Source organism: Pyricularia pennisetigena, chromosome 2, assembly GCF_004337985.1.
Source record: "Pyricularia pennisetigena strain Br36 chromosome 2, whole genome shotgun sequence".
Classification (NCBI taxonomy): Eukaryota; Fungi; Ascomycota; class Sordariomycetes; order Magnaporthales; family Pyriculariaceae; genus Pyricularia; species Pyricularia pennisetigena.
The window spans coordinates 5,054,089-5,073,996 of NC_043741.1; the positions used below are offsets into that span (position 1 = coordinate 5,054,089).

A 19,908-nucleotide genomic window follows, 5' to 3' on the forward strand; every position below is an offset into this window, starting at 1 on the left:
AAAGGCTTATTCATCGTGCTGTGCCGTCGCCGGCCCCACGATTTTCTGACATTTTCGCCTGTCTAGACGCTTAGATGGAGGAGACTAGATATGACAGATGAGTGCGACGCAAGTCGCTGCTGTTCCAATGATTTTTTTGTTCTTGCTGGCGCCAAGACCAGCCATTACATACGCAGGGGCCGATCGGGAGACTGGGCCGCGCAGGCAAGGCACGACTACTGTTGTGCTCGAGTGCCTACCCTACCTATTTACTTCATCTTCGGAGTCTGGCAGAGCTTACCGCTCGAGACTTTGAAAGTTCCTAATTTAGTTTCTATTATGTATATAATATATGCGATACCATTTTCTCTCTTGCCAAGGGGCTTTGTGGCGTTCAAGGCTGTGCATGCACGCGTCTAGAGTAAAAGCCTCCTGCCGCTGCCGAAACGGGCTGCCAGGCTGCTCCCTCGGGCGGCTGGCGCTGCACATCCTCTGCAGGCCTCTCGAGCGGCACGTCCACGCTGCGCCGATATGGCCATTTACTCCCGCACGTCTTGGTTGATCTGCAATTCAGAGTCTGCATTTTATTTTATTTTTCTATTTTGTTTAGAGTTGCGCCGAGTATCTAAATCAAAGCTTGGTAAACGCCGTAATGCAGCGGGGAAAAAAAGAAACAGCGGCGCTTGGCAATCCGGAACCTGGCCCTAAGTTCGGCTTTATCCGCAACGAATAAAATGTAAGCCGCGATGTGTTTATGCCCGGAACTCGTTTGGTTTTATCTTGTACCTGTTGCAAATCAAAGCAAATAACAGAGATGTGAGTTTCATGTCGTGGTAAATACCTACTCGACTAGGAATGTTTTTATTCCGACTGAATTGTTTCAAGAACTTGGTGGGGCACCCATGTGGCCTGCCTGGTTCTCGTTATCCACTGCTGGCACAGCGGTTTAGGAACCAAGAGTCCAGGGTTGCTGCCGGATTGCTGTCGGGTATCAGCAAATCCGATGGGGAATTCAACAGAGGATAGATCTCAATGTGTTTATATTAATCACACCATTCCTTGTATGGGACCTCGCAGCAGACAAGGCGAGGTGCCACTGACGGTCGAGCTGATACAACCTCCACCAAACCAACGCGGCGCACACCCAATTCTCAGCCCGCAGCCATGACCAAGATCCCCCTCGCGCGCTACATCTTCCAGCGCCTCCGCCGGTACGGCGTCGACCACATCCACGGCGTGCCGGGCGACAACCTGCTGCAGGCCCTGGACCACATCGCGCCGGCCGGATCGCGCTGGGTCGGCTGCTGCAACGAGCTCAATGCCGCCTACGCGGCCGACGGCTACGCCCGCGTGCGCGGCATGGGCGCCGTCTTCACCACCATGGGCGTCGGGGAGCTGTCAGCCGCCAACGCCGTCGCCGGCAGCCAGGCGGAGCACGTGCCCGTCGTGCACCTCGTCGGCGTCCCCTCGCGCGCCGCAATGGTCGGCCAGAGCGGCTACCCCAAGGTCATGCATCACTCCCTGGAGCCGGGCGGCGGGCTCGAGCCGTTCTGCGAGATCGGCAGGCTGCTGACCCAGGGCCGTGACGAGTTTCGCTCCACTGCTTCGGTGTACGGGGACATGACGGCGGCCGACTTTGCCTCTACGTTTGATTCCATGCTGCGGAGGAGCTTCGCCCAGAGCAAGACCATGTATTTCCCGTTGCGGGCGGACCTGGTCGAGGAAGGAGTTGATAGCAGCGGGCTGGAGAAAAGTCTCGACGCCCCTAGACAAACATTGGACAACATCCCGAGAGCCCTACGTGAAGCCAAACAGCCCGTGATTTTGGTCGATCGAGGTCTTGGGATGGATGCCCTCAGCAAGGAAATCAACGAGCTAGTACGCATATCCCGCGTCCCCACGTTCTGTATGCCCTCGGGAGCCGGCATGATCGACAACGACCTACCCAACTACCACGGAGTGCACTCGGGCCCTTATGGCCGGATCGACTCGATGGACTACGTGAATTCTTCCGACTTGGTCCTCGCCTTTGGGCCCATGTTCTCTGACACCAACACATTCAGGTGGAAGACGGTCCCGACGGAATCGAAGCTCATGATCGTGGGGACGCATACCACCCGCCCAAAGCAATCCAGCCTCAACTCGGCAAGCCCAGTTATACACGAGCAGGTCAGCAAGGAGAGTCTGTGCCGGGCGATAGAGACGATCAAGCAAAACCCGATCCGCCCCAGAGCGGCCAAACTCATAAAGGACTGGCGACACCGGACGCCCAAGTCGCTCCGGGCCGACGAGCCCATCAACCAGACGGACCTCTACGACAAGCTGAGCGCGTATCTGCGGCCGCACGACACGATCCTCGTCGGCAACGCGACGCCGCTCCTGGGCGCGCGCGACTTCGTCCTGCCCAGGGGCGCGCGCGTCATCGCGTCGGGCCAGTGGTTCTCCATCGGCCACATGCTGCCGGCGGCGCTGGGCGCGGCGCAGGCCAAGCGGGGGCTCGAGGGCGAGCGGGGCCTCGGCCGCACGATCCTGCTCGACGGCGACGGCAGCTTCCAGGTGACGGCGCAGGAGCTGAGCACCATCATCGCGCAGCGGCTCGACGTGACCGTCTTCATCTTCAACAACGGCGGCTACGCCTACGAGCGCCTCATCCACGGGCCCGACGAGGAGTACAATGACGTTGCGCCCTGGAGCTACCTGCAGCTGCCGCGCGCGTTTGGTGCCGACCGCGCCTGGGAAGAGTTTGGCTACGAGACGCAGACGCACCGCGTGCGGACGTGGGCGGATCTGGACGCCCTGCTCGCCCATGACAAGTTCTGCACCGGCCCCGGGCTCAAGATGGTGGAGCTCATACTCGACCGCAACGATGTGCCCGAGCGTTTTCGGACTCTCTTTCGGAATTGAGAACTCAAGCGGCGCGTAAAACAACAAGGTTTGGAGGTGGTTGAAATAGATTGAATCAGTCTCGAGACGCATCGGGGCCGCTCTGCAATAAGAGCTCTACTCCAGCATGACAGAACAGAAATGTTGAAAATGGTCATCTAACACTAGTATAATTTCATACTCTCACGTTTGACATTTTGCCATGTTTTTGGAGGAATATACGTCTAGTGGATTGCAGATGCGTCTCCAGATGCATGATTTATTGCGAGAGATACCTAATATTCTGAGTCCATGTTCTTGTGTGCTCATGCCTTAATCCGAAACGCTTTGACTACAAAAAGCCAACCATCTGATACTATCTAGACAAGTCAGTAGAGTACAAATTCATGTATTCCAATTCCATACACCAGACTTTATGACCTACATCTCATGATGGGTTTTTGGTGCGTGCGTACTGTTGTGCCGCTCGACGCCATCGCTGATTGCCTCTTGTCGCAGTGCAGAGGCCGTAGATAGGTTCCTCCAACAGCTAAACGTGCTTCATTGATACAGAGAGTAGTCCGGCCAGTCGAGGCGAACGGGCCTCCTCAGAGAGGATAGTTTCATATCATCAGCATATGTCGAGATACCTATCATGCTTATGCATGATGGACAAGGACAGCCCATTCAGAGATTCGGCAAAAAATGTGCCTTGAACTTCTTGTTCGCCCGGTCAATGGAGCGAAGCTGAAACTGCTCGCCATGAATATCAAAGACGAATTTGCGCTTATCCTTGTCCGCTGGCAGATCCATAGTGTCCTGATTTGGCTTCTTCGAGCCGCCGGCGTTCTCGCCACCAACATCATCCCTACCAGCCGCAAGAGGCACCTCGACCCTGAATATCGTACCCTCCTTGGGCACCATCTTGAGGACGTTCTTGCGCGTGATGATCTCAAACACGAACCTGGAGTCCTTGACGACAATGCCCTTGATGCCCACCCGGCCGGGGCACGAGCTGCGCACGACCTCGACCTCGGCCCCGTGGAAGTCCGCACTGGTCAGCTTGGCCGCGGCGTTGACGCCGCCGCTGCGGAGGTCCCCAGAACCCAGCACCTCCCTGATGTAGTCGAGCCACAGCGCGTGCAGCGGCACAAACGTCTCGTACCTGCGCGCCCCGCCCTCGGCCGGCACCCGATACAGCCCCAGCCGCCGCCTCTCCCTGGCCGACAGCGGCTTCGGTCTGAGCTGCTTGGCGCGGTCCTTGGTCTTTTGCTGGCGCGCGGCGCGGCGGGCCTCGCGGGCGGTGGCGGCGGGAGGTGGTGAGTTTGCGCGCAGGCGGAGCGGGCGGTGCTGGATCTTTTCGGCGTAGATGCGGTCGACCGAGGGAGGGGAGTGGGCGCGTGACAGGAGGTTGCGCGTCACTGCTTCGGCGTTTGCTGACATTGTTGGGGGTGTCTCCTCTGCGTCTCTCCTTTGTGTGTTGGGAAATGTTCGGACGGCGTGGAGTGCAGCTGAAGTTGACGTTTATGGGGAAAAAAAAAAAAAAAAAATTTCGGGAGCTACGTTCATGGCGCGCGTAACCGGTGCCTCCAAGTGGAGTGGATAGTTGCTGTGCTGTGCACTAGCGTAATTCCTTCCCTGAAGAATGTGGGGGCGGGACTGGATGGTGGGCCGCTGAGTTTGTGCAGGCAGGCATGCTGCAGGGGCCAGGGTCGGCACATGTCATGGCCAGCCTCGGTAACCAGCAGCAGCTGACCTAGCGACGTCGATGGCCAAAATGATTTCGTTACCAAAACGAAAGCTCCGAGCCATGGCTTGCCGACTTGCTGCCAGACAAGAGACCGGACGAAGATTCGCCGACAATGAAGCGAGGCTACTGCCAAACTAATTGTGAATGTGGATGGTCTTTTGTTTATTTTTAATCTAAATTCTTCACATTCATACAATCCATTATCTGGCTTGGTATGCAAGCCGCAACATTCATTGAATCCAACCGCATTCTCTGTGATCAACAAAAGCTCCCCCCCACACCGAAGCAACCAGAAACACAAACAAACAAGCTTAGCTTCAACTTATGACCGATTCTCACCGCCATCGACCTTTGGATAAACATAGCAACAATTGCGCGGCCTGCGCTCGGCATTGCGACGCCACGCAATATACGGCCAATTGAAGGAAACCCAAACAGCTGGTTTCGTCAACCCAACATGGCCAACGGAAACGACGAGGGGCGGGATTCAGCTCCCGACCTTAGGATCCTCGGCGACTCGATCACGCTCCAGCCCAGCGGATATGTCGAACCGCCAGCCGGAGCGCGCGATGCGGAGAAGGAGGAGGCTCTTATGAAGCACATGGCACGCTTCCGATCCGAACCGCTACAGTGAGTGTCTCTCGTCAATTTGGTGCCGTCACCCTCCGGCGCATCAAAATTCGTCACAGCACTCGTTCTTTCACAGCTAACCCACGTTGTGCCGCACCCCAAACCCAGGTTCCTCCGCGAAGTATCCCTCTACGTTTCCGGCACCGGCTGGCGCGCCTACGACAACTTTATCGGCCAACCGATTTTCTACCCGGGCTTCTCGGAACAGATGGCCGCGCAGGTCCTTTCGGCCCCGCTGCTCCGCTCGCGCATCTCCCAGCTCGCCGAGAAGCGGCTCGCCAACGAGGAGAAGGAGGGATGGTTCCGCAAGGGCGACCCGGATTACGAGGTCCGCCGAGCGCACAGGCGGGCCGAGCTCGAGACGTGGCTGCAGGAAGTAGCCGAGAAGTGGACCGACAACATGATCTGCAAGTTCGAGAGCAAGATGTTCATCCGCAGCGCTTATTACATGGTCACCCAGCTGCTCACGCGCGCCTACCACCAGGGTATTCACGTCTCCAGTGAAGAGGTTTTGAGGCTGAGGAGGGTCGCGCAGGAGGCGGAGAAGAAAAAGCGGAGCATAATATTCCTACCATGTCACCGCTCCCACGTCGACTATGTCTCCCTGCAGCTCATCTGCTACAGGCTCGGCCTTGCCCTCCCTGTCGTGGTTGCCGGCGACAACCTCAACTTCCCGTTGGTGGGGAGCTTTCTGCAGCATGCGGGCGCCATGTGGATCCGTCGGTCATTTGGTGACGATCAGCTGTATACCACGTTGGTGCAAACCTACATCGACACGCTGCTGCAAAACGGTCACAACTTTGAGTGTTTCATCGAGGGTGGCCGATCTCGCACCGGGAAATTGCTCTCGCCGAAATTTGGCATTCTCAACTTCATTGTAGACAGTGTGCTATCGGGGAGGACGGAGGACGCAATCATCTGCCCTGTCAGCACACAATATGACAAGGTCATCGAGACCGAGGGTTATGTCACAGAGCTTCTCGGGCAGCCTAAACAAAAAGAAAACCTCGCTGATTTCTTGACCGGAGGCTCTTCGGTATTGTCGCTTCGACTCGGCAGAGTCGACGTGCGGTTCCATGAGCCCTGGAGTCTGCGTGGTTTCATCGACGAGCAGCTATCAAGGCTCATTGGCGTCCCCAAAACAATTGGCACAGACATGACCAAAGAGATTACGCCCACGGTCAGGCAAAAACTGCTGCGCACACTCGGCTACAAGGTTTTGTCAGATATCAATGACGTCTCGGTTGTCATGCCCACTGCTCTTATTGGTACCGTGCTCCTGACTCTTCGAGGCCGTGGTTGCAGCAAAGGAGAGCTCGTAAGGCGCGTCCAGTGGTTGACGGCACGCGTGAGGTCCAAGGGTGGTCGGGTTGCACACTTTGGCAACGCCTCGCTTGATGAAGTTATTGAGCGTGGACTTGACGTACTAGGCAAAGACCTAGTCGGCACGATAGAGGGCCTCACGGAGCCTGTATACTACGCTGTCGACCGCTTCCAGTTGTCTTTTTACCGCAACATGACCATCCACCTGTTCATCGCCGAGGCCCTGATCAGCGCGGCCATGTACGTCCGCGTAAAGCGTGGCGGCGGGCCAGAGATCCAGGACATCTCGTATACTGAACTGCACGACCATGTGCTGTTCTTGTCGTCCTTGTTCCGTGGCGAGTTCATCTTCTCGGGCGAGGGCTTGACGGTGAGCCTGGACAAGACGTTGAAGAGCCTCGAAGCCGAAGGCGTCATTGTGTTGCGACGGGCGGCAGACGGAGTGGTGGACAAGGTGGGTCTCTCGGACCAGGAGAGGCAAGCCGGTCGTGAGAATTACGACTTTTACTGCTTTTTGATATGGCCGTTCATCGAGTCGAGCTGGCTGGCGGCCGTGTCACTGATGGGATTGACGCCCCCACCCGGAGCAAGCTCGGATATCTGGATCGAGTTTGCAAAGGCGCTAAACAGCGCGCAGCTGGTAAGTCGCTGTTCTGTCTTTCTTGTTCTTTTCTCTTTTTTTTTCGTACATGCTCGTCACCCACGCCGCACCAGTAGCTAACAACACTTCAACAAACAGCTCGGCAAAGATCTATACCACCAAGGCGACCTGAGCTACTTTGAGGCAGTCAACAAGGAAACTCTGAAGAACTCGTACCAGCGCTTCGAGGAAGAAGGGATAATTCAGATCGTCAAGTCCAAGGACCCCAAGATTCCACCGCGGCTCCGGCTCAGTCCGGATTGGACCCCGCAGCGCGATCCCACGACGGGCGCGCTCACGCCGTCGGGGCGCCTGTGGGACTTTACAGAAAAGATCGCGTCCAGCAGGCGCGAGGGCAAGAACCGCCGTGACGGCGCCACGGTTAGCACCAGGGTCCTCAGGCTGACGGACCTTCTGGGCCAGAGGCTCCACAACGACGCCATCAGCAGCGAAGGCAAGAAGGGTTCCGCGCCGGCTCGGCTGACGAACGAGGAGAAGGCGGCCCTCAAAAAGACCGTCAAGGTGGAGAGGAAGCGTAGGACGCTGGAGAACAGGGCGCGGTTATAGGGTTCTTGAGAGGCGTTGCTTGGATATTGTACAGCGTGGATGGGTCGTGCATTATTTTTGCCGGTCTTTTTATCTTTTTTTTTTTTCTTTTTTTTTCTCTGTAGAATTATGGTCATGAACTGAGAACGGGCAGCCATATATAGGCTGTTTGGACAGCGCGTCTGCTGCTGATGCATTTATTAAAAAAAAAAAAGAAATGGTTCCGTAATACCTCTTTTTTTCTATTTTCCGCTGATGCCCTTTAAACGCCCAGAAACAAATCTATCTTGTATGCAAGCAAGTCTATTTTTGTACAGGATGCAGAATTATATTGTCAATCAGCCGCACGGCCGGCCCGCCGCTGTGGCCAAGGTCTTCACCCGGCTGCGGGGCCTCGACGGGCAGCATCTTGACGGCGCCGCTCAGCACGGCTCCCCTGGCGGGGTCGACGGCGTCTACCTCGACCAAGGTATCGGGGTCGGCCAGGGATATGTAGTCGACCTCGAAGACGACCCTCTCCTCGGGCGACAGAGCCATCTGCGCGGCGAGCGTGTCCCTCGTCACCGCCCCGGCCGGCCCCAGTATCTCGGCCCTGGTCAGGGCGCCAGCCTGGTACGCGGCCTCGGCGGCGCGCAGGGCGCGGTTCAGGACGGTGGCGGCGCGGCGCCTCCTCGTGCCCAGGTAGACGTTCCTCGAGCTGAGGGCCAGGCCGTCGGCCTCCCTGACGGTGGGGCCGACGACGACGTCGGTGTCGAGGCAAAAGTCGCGCACCATGGCGCGGATGACGACGGTCTGCTGGACGTCCTTCTGGCCAAAGTAGACGCGGGTCGGCTGGACGATGTTGAAGAGCTTCATGCAGACGGTGGCGACGCCGCGGAAGAAGGTCGGGCGGGTGCGGCCCTCGAGCAGCTCGCCGACGGGCGTCAGCGTGACGAAGCTGCCCTTGGAGTCAGGCGCCTGCCCGGGGAAGCCCGAGGGGTACATGGTCTGGGTGGTCGGGGCGAAGACGGCGGTGACGCGGCCCAGGTTGCCGCCGTCGTCGGCGAGGTCGCGGTCCAGGCGGCGCAGCAGGGCGCAGTCGGCGTCCCAGGTGGCGGGGTAGCTGTCGAGGTCCTCGGCCAGGCCGAACTGCGCCGGGTTGACATAGATGGACACGACGACGTGGTGGTTCTCGCGCGCCGCCTGCCGGATCAGCGACTCGTGGCCCGAGTGCAGCGCCCCCATGGTCGGGACCAGGCCGACGGATCGCTGGTCCAGCATGTGGGGCTTTCGCCAGCGCCGGACCGACGGGACCGTGCGGAGGACGCGGATCGGCGTCGACGGGATCTTTTCGAACGTCGGCTGGTCGGGGGAGGAGCTCTTGCAGGCCATGGTGCGGGTCTGGGCCCTGTTGGGCTGTGCCGCGCGGTGTGTTGTTGCTGCTGCCGGGGCGGTGAGGATCGAGGTGCGTCTTGACGCGAGGCGGAGGGTCTGACGGCTGAGGCGAGGTGCGATGATGAAGCGGCCGGACATTGCGGCGGCGTTTTCGGGATCCGCGGGGTTCGTGATTCTCTCTAGTATATTTGTTGAAGGGGAGAAAGCGAAACAGGCTTGTTCTGGCCTTTTGGGCCCATTTCGTGGGCGCAAAAAAAAGAAAAAAAAAAAAAAAAAAAAAAAAAAAAAAAAAAACCAGGCCGTGATGGTTTCTCACTGCGTATTTTTCAAGACGAGGCGGGACTGGAGTGGTTTACGCGAAGCCGAGGTCGGGTTGGAATTACCTCAGCAGCAAGCAGGCTTTTCGTTCCTGTACCCTAACCCTGAGATTCCATCGACCAATCTTGCGTTTTGCCAGTATATTAATTAAAGTACACACCAACCCCACTTTCCACCTCAGTTGCCTGAATTGGACCATCTGCGAACCTTGGCCTCGGGTTGTCGGCTTTGATGGAGGGATGGTTCGGACTATTGGCGGCCAGATGTGTTTAGGAAACCCATCTAATAAGGGTTAATTTCTGGCTCTGGATAGGATGTGAACCTTGCCCTTTGCCCTGACTACGTGATGGCTATCGGTGTAAATCTCACATTTCTCGCCCTTCAGTTCATGTTGAATTTATTATATGTATATATATATATATATGGTTGAGGTACAATTTCACTGCCTGGGAATGATATTGAAAGTCTTTTTCTCTACTTGCTTTGAACAAAAAGAAATGATCGACTATGTGACTAAACTTTTCCAGTTTTGACTCAAGAACCAGATTGGAATTCCAAATGTCGTCCTCACTATTCAGAAGCGTAAGACTTACAAATACATCGGCCACCAAAAGGATGATGTTGTTTGTAGGTAATTAACATCACCGCCCCCAACGGCAGTAATACACCGGATAATCTGCATATTCTGGACGGTCGTAGGCCAGTACTTGACCGACACCTCAGCGCCATTGCTTATTATAACTTTATAAGGGATGGAAAGAATTTATGCCTTTTCGTCAGCGTTACAAGCGCAAACCTGCTCAATGGAAACCAAACCCTCCCTCGGATACTCCCCGGGTGAGGCTCCCTTACGAATGAGGCAGGTACATGCACAAGCGGCGGCCCCCTTCGCTTAGCTCTTGATCTCGGCGACATATGCAGGGCTGCATCCCGTCCTTCACACTGCACTAATGCACAATGAAAATCAGTTGATTGCTAATTACTACTCCCCTCAAGAGCTCCAAAGTCTTGGCCGACTATTTCCCCGCTCGAGATGATTGCTTGTAACAGTGAGATTGGGTATATATAGTCCAGCGATATAGTCACAAATTCAAATTTGGGACAGAAATGTTCAGCACCGCCTCAGTCCTCTTTCTCCGAGTCTTTCCCAGATACATGCTCTGTCATTCAACAGCTTAGACACTTTGCCAACCAACACCGAAAAAAAAAGGTTCTGTGTGAAGACCCGCACCGCAATGGCTGCGCGCTTGTTCTTATTTGGCCTGTCGGCCGCAGCGGTCTTGGGCCAGTCCCCCAGGTATGACTGGGGACCGAGTCTTGACATTGGCATTGTAAGAGACCGTTATCACTTTCCCTGAATATCCCTACTGACCTTCATCTTGCGTCTTAGATTCTTTTCCCTGGCTTCCAGCCTCTGGATGTCATTGCCCCGGCCGATATCATGATGGCTGTAAGCTCTCCCGGAGCGTTCAAGAATCAAAACAACCACAGACTATAAAATTCTCCAGTCGCAGCTGACACCTTTCATCCTACCCCCTCCCAGCTCTCCGGCACCGTCAACATGACCATCTCCTTCATCTGGAAGGAACCCGGCCCCGTCTGGGCCCGCTCACCGCCGCGCCTCAACCCACCGCCTCCAAACCCAAACATCCCACCGACGATCTTCCCGATCCAGGCGCCAAGCTTCATGGCGACGCACTCCTTCGCCGACGCGCCGCCGCTCGACATCCTGCTCGTGCCCGGCGGCTCCGGATCCCGGGTGCTGCACGACTACAATGACACCTCGATCGAGGATTTCGTCCGCGCGCGCTACCCGACCCTCAAGTACCTGCTCAGCGTCTGCACGGGGTCGGGGTTCTTGGCCAAGTCCGGGGTGCTGGACGGGCGTCGCGCCACCACCAACAAGGCGGCGTGGTCGTGGCCGACGCAGTTTGGCACCAATGTGACGTGGGTGCCCACTGCGAGGTGGGTCGAGGACGGGAATATTTGGTCCAGCTCTGGTGTTTCCGCAGGTTGGTCACTGTGCCTTGTCCAGTCATTCTTTTCTGTCTCTTTTGTTTCTGAAACATGAATGAGATCGTCTGCTGACGCGGTCTCCATAGGCATTGATATGACATATGCCTTCTTCTCCAGACTGCTCGACCAGAACATGGTGGATAGGACCATGAACAACATCGAGTATGCGCCGCATCTGGACGAGCACTGGGATCCGTATTCTGTTGTGCATAATGTAAGTTTTGAACCCGGTGTTGGCCTATCAGAAATTCCTCAAGAAACGTTCTAACCCAAGCCTTCGCGGCATGTTCAGGTTCCTGGCGCCGACCAATCTCAGTCTTTGGGTGAGTGCGTTGGCCCAGCTGGCTATGAATTCACCTGCGACAAGGATTAAGCACTATGCAAAAAAAAAGGAAAGTCAGCTTGGATCCTCAAGCATTTTGAGGTCAAATTCAAAGACCATCGCGGTTTACAGATTTTGACGGGGCGGGTTACTTTCTCTATACACAGCGTTAAGCAGGCAGGCCTCCATAAGAATTCATTCGTCTAGACTGTATCTCGTCTTGACCAATGACTTCAAAACTACTAGATCGCATGCGAGCGTAGCTGCTAATTGGTAGTAATTACATATGACTGTCTACTATGATGCTTCTGATATGTCTATAGTCTATGCAGGTAGAGCAACTAAGAAACTTTATTGGGGCTGGCTTGCTAGTCGCTTGTTCCAAAAAGAGTGGATACGCCGTATCCCTACTACTGTAGTACATGAATTTTTATTAGCTGTTTATCTGAGCTCTCGACTGATTGGACGACCACATTCTCTTTGACGAAGCAATAAATCAAAAAGAAAAGAAAGAAAACAAGAAAAACCCTTACCTCCTGTCGACTCAAACAAGTATTTTGCAACGGGATGGCAGCGAATTTCAAAAGTGGTCCCTTCTCTTTGGTACGCAGCAGGAACTTGTGGTGCCATGCTAATATGCACTCTCACATATATTATATATTTGCCGCGGTCGCCCCAAGCTAGCTCTCGATGCCGACGGCGTTTGTTTGTCAGAAATCACGTATACCTCGAGGTACCCAAGTTTCCTAATCGATCTGCTCGCGCTGACCGATTTGAATGTTTACTACTCTACATCTTCATATCGGCGAATGTTCTAGCATTTGACAATGAATGGGGTTTACGACAAACCCGCTTTTGCTCATTGAACTGAATTTATATGTGCACTGTGATAATTGTAATTCTTTTTGTCACTGGTATCAGAATAGCTTGTCAGTTGTCGTACGCAGCCAAGTGACTGCACCACCTAAACACCTACGAACCAAGGACGAGGTTAATTGTTCTTTTCTGGCTGGTCTCCGTCTAGATTTTGTTTACTAATTCGCGGCTCGACGGTTATTCGGTCATTAGACCTTCCTGGTCTATGTCCAAGTACAAAAAAGAGAATCGAGTACGTGGATTATTTGCTCCATACCACATTGTACCGAGGTGCCTTCCTGGCGGGCATACCGAAGGCAATTTCGTCCCCGTTTCTGAGCAACTAGCCCGAGCTGCCTTTTCTTTTTCTTTTTTTTTTTCTCCTTCTAATATCATGCCCAAAGTAGCATAATGCTGGATAGCAGGTGCTGTTTAATTCCTGTAAGTACATCGAAGGGTTGTTATGTTAAGTGGACGGCGTAAAACGTTAAAGCCGACCGCAATTTCAATAAATTCCCAAGTTTGCAAACCTGTTTAATTTGATTTAATCGTATTAAGCAATTTGCACCCAACCGCCCGACCTGCGAAACTTGAAAACGCCAAGATGTTAAGATTTTTAATGCCATAGAGAACCATTTTAATGATTTAAAGACGTATACGTTTCCTCATTAGCCAGGCCGGGCTGGATACTGCCGGGCGATTTTAATTAAAATCTAAAGCCAGGCGTAAGGAAACAGGAGAGCAACGCAGTGTTGATTGTGCACACGCGCATAAGCGAACCAATAATAAACAAACCCTAACGCCTTGACACATGAGGTGCAGCTAGTCGCGGTCAAAGGTCGCCCAGGCATGAAAATCCGTAACAAGGTACCGCTGGCTTTGCAATCCAAGTTGGCAGTAAAGCGGATCGGACAAGTAACCGGGATCGGTGAAGTCCACGTCGTGTTGCCTTTATTTTTTATTTTTATTTTTATTCGTGGTTTTGTCTATAACATAGCAGCGCGGATGTACTTTAATTTACTTAAGTTTCACGATCGCTAATTAATTTGATGCAGTTAATAGTATTATTACTTGGAACGCGTCGACGCATTCATCTTACATTAACTACGCAGCGTAGGTGACTAATAATAACAAGTTGGTACTATAATCAACTCAAATATTCAGTAAGCCAATCGGCTTTGCACGATATCAATATCTCGATATTAATTGCACTGCACAAAGGATCCACGTGGTTATAATTGATCAATTTTTCAATGCAAAGCTACCGACACCCTGTTTAGTTAATTAGTATAAATACTACCAGAAGGTCACTTCCCCAACTACATGTAATATTTTCCTTTTATTAAATACACAGTATTGTTTATTCCTTGTTTGCATTTTAATACCACCGCTTCTCTTTCAAAGAAAACTTTTATAAATCCGAATAATGCGTTTCCTCAACTTTGTTCTTGGCCTTTACGCTTGCGGCGCCGCCATCGTGTTACGACCAGACAAATTGGGCCAGTACCAGTGAGGCCAGGCGGGGTCACACCCCTCCTAACAACACTCGACCTGAAAAAACACCGACCGACAGGAAACAAAATTACGTAAAGGAGGAAATTACGTAACACCACGTAATCGCCAAAAAAAATAATTTCAATGATTTGTAAAACTTCGATTGGGAATTACAAATTAGATAGATTAAAGGAGATTACATTCGGAATATAGTTTATATAAAACGCGTTTATTACTATATAAATAAATTCGATTTTAGGATTATTTAATAGCAATTAAATTTTAATTAACTTTAATATTTATTTAAAAACGATTACAATTTTACCCCCAATTATTAAAAACCCCAATTACCCAATCCAAACGTTTAATTGTTTTAACCCATTATATTTTTTTTAAAAACAGGTTACCCGATATTTTAATTGTAATATTTTAATTGCTTTTATTTAGTATTTTGCCTTAAAATATACCGAATAATATCGCCGAAATAATATTTTCCAACAAAACCACCTTTTAAACCCTTTTTATTATTAACGTTCAGGCCAACGTTAACGTTTTGCGTTAAATAGTCGCGACGTTTTAAATAAAAAATCGATAATTCCAGGAACGAATAACCGAATAAATTAATCGAATTAATAGGAATTATATTAAGTACCTTTTATTATTATTTTATAATAATACCCCAGGTATTTTGCAGTAGTCTCAGTGCTCAGACTAGACCCCCCTGCTTCGCAGTGGGGACCGAACGCTCCATGTACCTTTTAGCTAGTCTCAGTGCTCAGACTAGACCCCCCTGCTTCGCAGTGGGGACCGATCGCTCCATGTACCTTTCAGCCACATGGCTTTTCGACCAATTACATTGGCCGAAAAGATCGCGCTCGTTCTAGTCTGAGGACATTTTGTCGCATTTCGCCGTTTATGGCGGTACCACCAACGATAATTTGTCGCATTTCGCCGTTTATAACGGTATTTTTAATAATATATTTAATATTACGATATCGTTTATGATTATTTTATTAATATAAGGATAATTTGTGGTATTTTGCCGTTTGTAGCGGGTAAATGCAATATATTCGCATTATAATGGCAAAAGAAAATAGTGTACCCATAATATGCAATTAAATATTCGTATAAACAAATAAATAAAAATTAAAAAAATATATAGTAATTTGCGTTAAGTTTATTGGAGTTTGCTGAGTATTTGAATGCCGGCCGCGTTTTTATAGCTACTGTATTTGGAAAAATATTAAAATATGAAATAAAATCTGTAATTCTTTATTATATTTAATTCTTGTTTTAAATTATGGTATGCAATAATTATTTTAATTTAGTTTACAGTTTTTATACCTTAGTAGACCTAATATTCCAAAATGCATGCAATTATCGATTAAAACAAACGTTTTATTAATATTTTTATATAAATTAACAGTTTGTTAAGAAATTAAATAATTTACGCAAATATTGGTAAAATAAGAATATTTTCACTTGATATATTTTTTAATCAAATTGCTAGTAGATGCTATATAAGTTTTTTTTTTATAAATTTTATTTAATTAAATAAAGCAAAAAATATAAAAAAAACACAAATTTAGCATTCTTTTATATAAAAATATAAAAAGGGCCGGTATTGCAAATCGGGTTTAACGTTAACGTTTATTTATATATATAATCCATTTTTTCAAAATTTGGTTTTATTAATGTTAGAATTGGTAAAAATGTAAAAGCATTTCGATGGTAAAATATATATAAAATTGGATATACTTTACCTATCCGCATATTTAAGGGCTTATATAATTAGGTATACGTACAAAAATGTAATATTATATTAAGTGTTTATATACTACCCCCCACGTGCAAAACCACAAAATTCTGCTGCAAAACAAAAATAATATAAAATTAATTAAATAAAACAAAAAAATTTATAAAATACACATTTGCTATTTGTTTTTATTAAACAGTTTTCAAAGCCGATATCGTAAGTACGATTGGACGTGGACGTTTGTCTATATACGTAATCGAATTCCTGAAATTTTGGTTTTATTATCGTTAAAACTGGTAAAAATATAAACGAGTTTCGATTGTCAATTATATATAAAAAAGTATATACTTTGCCTATCCGCTTATTTAACTGCTTATATAATCCAATATAAGCACCAAAATTTCTTTTAACGATAAATACATATATACGACCCTCCACGTGCAAAATGTATAAAATTTGGTCAAAAATTAAAAATAATATTAAAAAAAATCGAAAATCGAAAAAAAATCGAAAAAACAGTACCGCCATGAACGGATTAAAGGCAGGTGGTATCCAATTCCGCCATTATAATAAATAAAAAAATCAATCGAATCGGCGCTAATAGCGGTATTAAACGCTATTTTTAACGATATTTTATTTTTTCAATATTGTGTATGGTTGTGGAATAATAAAGGAGTTTCGGTTAAAAAAAAGCCAAAAATACCGCCATAAACGGCGAAAATCGACAAATTGTCCTCAGACCTGAACCAAAGCGTTCTTTGGATGGACCCACAGGTACATTCCAAAGCCGTAATTGAGCCACGAAGTGGAGCGAAGCGAACGAAGTGGATTAATTGTGGAGCTTTGGGCTTCAGGGATGAGCCCTGAGACTAATTTTGCAGGGATTTTTTACGGGAACCCGGGTTTATTTTCACTTTAACGAGGATAATTTCGATAATAACGCAGAAAAGGTTATTTACGCAATTTCGTTATTAAAAAGCGATGCGTTTACCTGGTTCGAACCAATCCTACGAAATTATTTGGATTACGATAAAAAAAACCGTAAAGTTAAAATTAACCGCATTTTCGACGATTACGAAAATTTCGAAAAATGTTTTGAAAAAAATATTCGGTAGTTTAAACGAGGAACGCACGGTTAAACGTAAGCTAATACGTTTTACCCAAATTAAATCGGTATCCAAATACGCCAACGAATTTCGATAAATTACCGTTAAATTATTATAGGGCCCCGAAACCCTAATAGTACGTTTTTATGCGGGATTTAAAAAAAAAATTAAAAACGAATTTATTAAAAAAACAAACGACCCGATATTTTAACCGAATACGTAAAATTAGCAATTAAAATCGATAACCGATTTTACGAACGAAAACTGGAACGACGCGAAAAACGCAGCGTATAAGGACCAGTTTTGCGACAAATTAATACGGGATGCAAATACTAATACCTTAAACCGTTTCGTTAATATAACATTTTTTACGGAATATATAACGGATTTATGGATTTTAACGCGACCCAATATAAAAAACCTCGCAAAAATTTTAAAAGTGGTAAATGTTTTAAATGCGAAAAATTAGGATATATAGCCAAATTTTGTCCTTAAAATATTCCGGATTTATACCCCGATTCCAAAGAATTACGAGGATTAAACGCCATTACCCACTAATAAATACCACCGGATTAATACAGTTTAAAAAGCTGGACCGTATATTACGACGATAATTGTATAATTTATAATAGCGTAAAATCGGACGTAGGATGGTATTTATAAAAATTTATAAATATTCGGACCTTAGCAGTAGGAGACCGCGTATTTATTAAAACCAAATTATCGGTACAATTACGCAGGTAAAACGCCAAATTACCCGAATTTACGGAATTAAATATTTTAAAAAAAGAAAAATGAAAATTATTGGAATAAACCCACCGCATCCGGATAATTTAACAAACCCCAACGGACGAATTTAATAACGAATTAAAAAACGAATTTAGCGAAAAAAAAATTATATTTTTAGATTTATATAATGCAATAAGGGAAAATAACCGCTATATATATAAAAAGAATTTATCGATTTATACCGAAACGACCAATTAATGTAATTTCCCGGAATATTATTTAGAATATAAATATAAAATTTTATAGGATTAATCGATCCAATTTTGAGAAATTACCCAATTTTGGATACCAAATATCCCAAATATATAAAAAATTTTTGGGTAAAATATTTTAAAAATAATTGCGGATTACATTTTAGCAAAAAAATAGTTTACGATTTTTTTCCACGACGACGCAAAATAACAGGTATCCACGAAATATATATTACCACGGAATTATTTAATTGGGAAATTAAAATAAAATTTAACACCGAACCAGCGGTAATTTTTACCTTTTGTAACGATTATTTTATGGTATATTACAATTAAAAACAATTTTTATGGTACGAATGCACCCGAAATATTTGCAAAATATATATATTAGCCAAAATATAGGTATAATACGAAACGAAATTACGATAACCAGGACCCGCACCCATAATTAGAATCGTGTGGAACCCCAACGTTAAAAATAACGAAATACCTATAAACGCACGAAAAACGCCTGCACTAATAAGGTACCGATTTAATAAAATTAACGTTAAAAACAGCTATACGCCCCGAAATAAAAAAAATAAAAACCTACGACGCGAATCCAGTAAATTAAAAAATTAGGATAACCAAACGGTATAGGGCACCAAACAGTAATAATAAAAACGGAATAAAAAACTTTAAACGCCACGCAAACCACGAAAGTAGTACACGAATATATATTCCTAAATATACGATTTAATGGAAAATTTATACGAGCATTTTTTAATAACGGAGTATAAAGTAATTACATTTTTCCAAAAATCGTGAAAAAACGACGAATATTTTGGTAATAAAAAAAAAGTTATATCGATTATAAACCGTAAAAAAAAGTAGTTTTATACGGGAACGGTACCATCGAAACAAAAACCGTATATTTTTGGATGGAAAATTATAAACGAAAGGAACAAATTATTTTGGATATTACGGAAATAGGGAATAAAAATATAATTTTAGGAATTCCCTGGTTTAAAAGGAATAGCCCCGGAATAAATTGGATTACAGGCCAAATTTAATGGGAAAAATACCTAATTATTAAACGACTTCCAATATAATAGGGTTTATACAGGAAATATAGGGTACGGAAAAACCAAATAAAATAAATGGCGTATTTATAGGAAGGACGACCAACCCCGGAGTTAATATTGGAAAAAAAGCGATTATTTGCAGGTTAAAACCCATTTAATTATATAATATAAACCACGAAAAAACAGATTAAAAACGGCAAAATCCTAAAAAAATATTAAAATTATATACGATTATTTAGCCAAAAATTCGAAATAAAATTACCCGAGCACAATCCGTTCGACCACGGAATATTATTGAAAAAAGGAATTTAACCAAAATTCCATAAAATATACGGTTTAAATCCGATATAAATGGAAATTTTAAACGAATATTTCGCGGAAAATTTTAAAAAAGATTATATTAAACCATCAATATTACCAGTAAAATACCCAATCCTTTTCGTACCAAAAAAGAACGGAAAATTACGATTATACATGGATTACAAACAATTAAACGATATTATAATAAAAAATTATTACCCGTTCCCATTAATAGGAAAATTTCGAAATATATTTTATTAAATATAATGGTTTACGATATTAAATTTTAAAAAAATATATAATTTAATCCGTATAAAGGAAGGCGAGGAATGGAAAATAGCATTTCGCACTAAACGAAAATATTACAAATACCTGGTAATATTTTTCGGTTTTATTAACGACCCCGCAACTTTTTAAACCATAATTAACCACGTTTTTAAGGAATGTTTAAATATTTTTATCGTTATTTACCTGGACGATATTTTTATTTTTTCCAAAACGTTGGAAAAATATAAAAAATACGTTTATATAGTTTTATAAAAGCTACAAAACGCTAAATTTTTAATTAAACCCGAAAAATGCATTTTTTATAG

The 19,908-nt window shown here is 46.8% G+C and overlaps 5 protein-coding genes across 5 annotated transcripts; 3 read left to right on the top strand and 2 right to left on the bottom strand.

Moving 5' to 3' along the window:
- Positions 1 to 1,143: 1,143 nt before the first annotated feature.
- PpBr36_01424 (uncharacterized protein) lies at positions 1,144 to 2,883 on the top strand (the record flags this gene model as incomplete). The annotated part of the gene is made up of 1 exon (XM_029888610.1): positions 1,144 to 2,883. One exon carries the CDS (start codon positions 1,144 to 1,146, stop codon positions 2,881 to 2,883), a length of 1,740 nt encoding a protein of 579 aa, XP_029751457.1.
- Positions 2,884 to 3,528: 645 nt separating this feature from the next.
- On the bottom strand, positions 3,529 to 4,284 carry PpBr36_01425 (uncharacterized protein; the record flags this gene model as incomplete). The annotated part of the gene is made up of 1 exon (XM_029888611.1): positions 3,529 to 4,284. The coding sequence occupies one exon, from the start codon at positions 4,282 to 4,284 to the stop codon at positions 3,529 to 3,531; it is 756 nt and encodes a 251-aa protein (XP_029751299.1).
- A 764-nt stretch (positions 4,285 to 5,048) lies between these two features.
- Positions 5,049 to 7,751, top strand: PpBr36_01426 (uncharacterized protein; the record flags this gene model as incomplete). Its single annotated transcript, XM_029888612.1, has 3 exons — positions 5,049 to 5,221; positions 5,330 to 7,184; positions 7,284 to 7,751. 3 exons carry the CDS (start codon positions 5,049 to 5,051, stop codon positions 7,749 to 7,751), a joined length of 2,496 nt encoding a protein of 831 aa, XP_029751456.1.
- A 282-nt stretch (positions 7,752 to 8,033) lies between these two features.
- PpBr36_01427 (uncharacterized protein) lies at positions 8,034 to 9,242 on the bottom strand (the record flags this gene model as incomplete). The annotated part of the gene is made up of 1 exon (XM_029888613.1): positions 8,034 to 9,242. One exon carries the CDS (start codon positions 9,240 to 9,242, stop codon positions 8,034 to 8,036), a length of 1,209 nt encoding a protein of 402 aa, XP_029752481.1.
- A 1,361-nt stretch (positions 9,243 to 10,603) lies between these two features.
- On the top strand, positions 10,604 to 11,811 carry PpBr36_01428 (uncharacterized protein; the record flags this gene model as incomplete). The annotated part of the gene is made up of 5 exons (XM_029888614.1): positions 10,604 to 10,753; positions 10,813 to 10,872; positions 10,966 to 11,434; positions 11,525 to 11,652; positions 11,731 to 11,811. Coding segments are annotated over 5 exons (888 nt in total), but the record flags the coding sequence as incomplete, so codon positions are not given.
- Between the last annotated feature and the right edge of the window lie 8,097 nt (positions 11,812 to 19,908).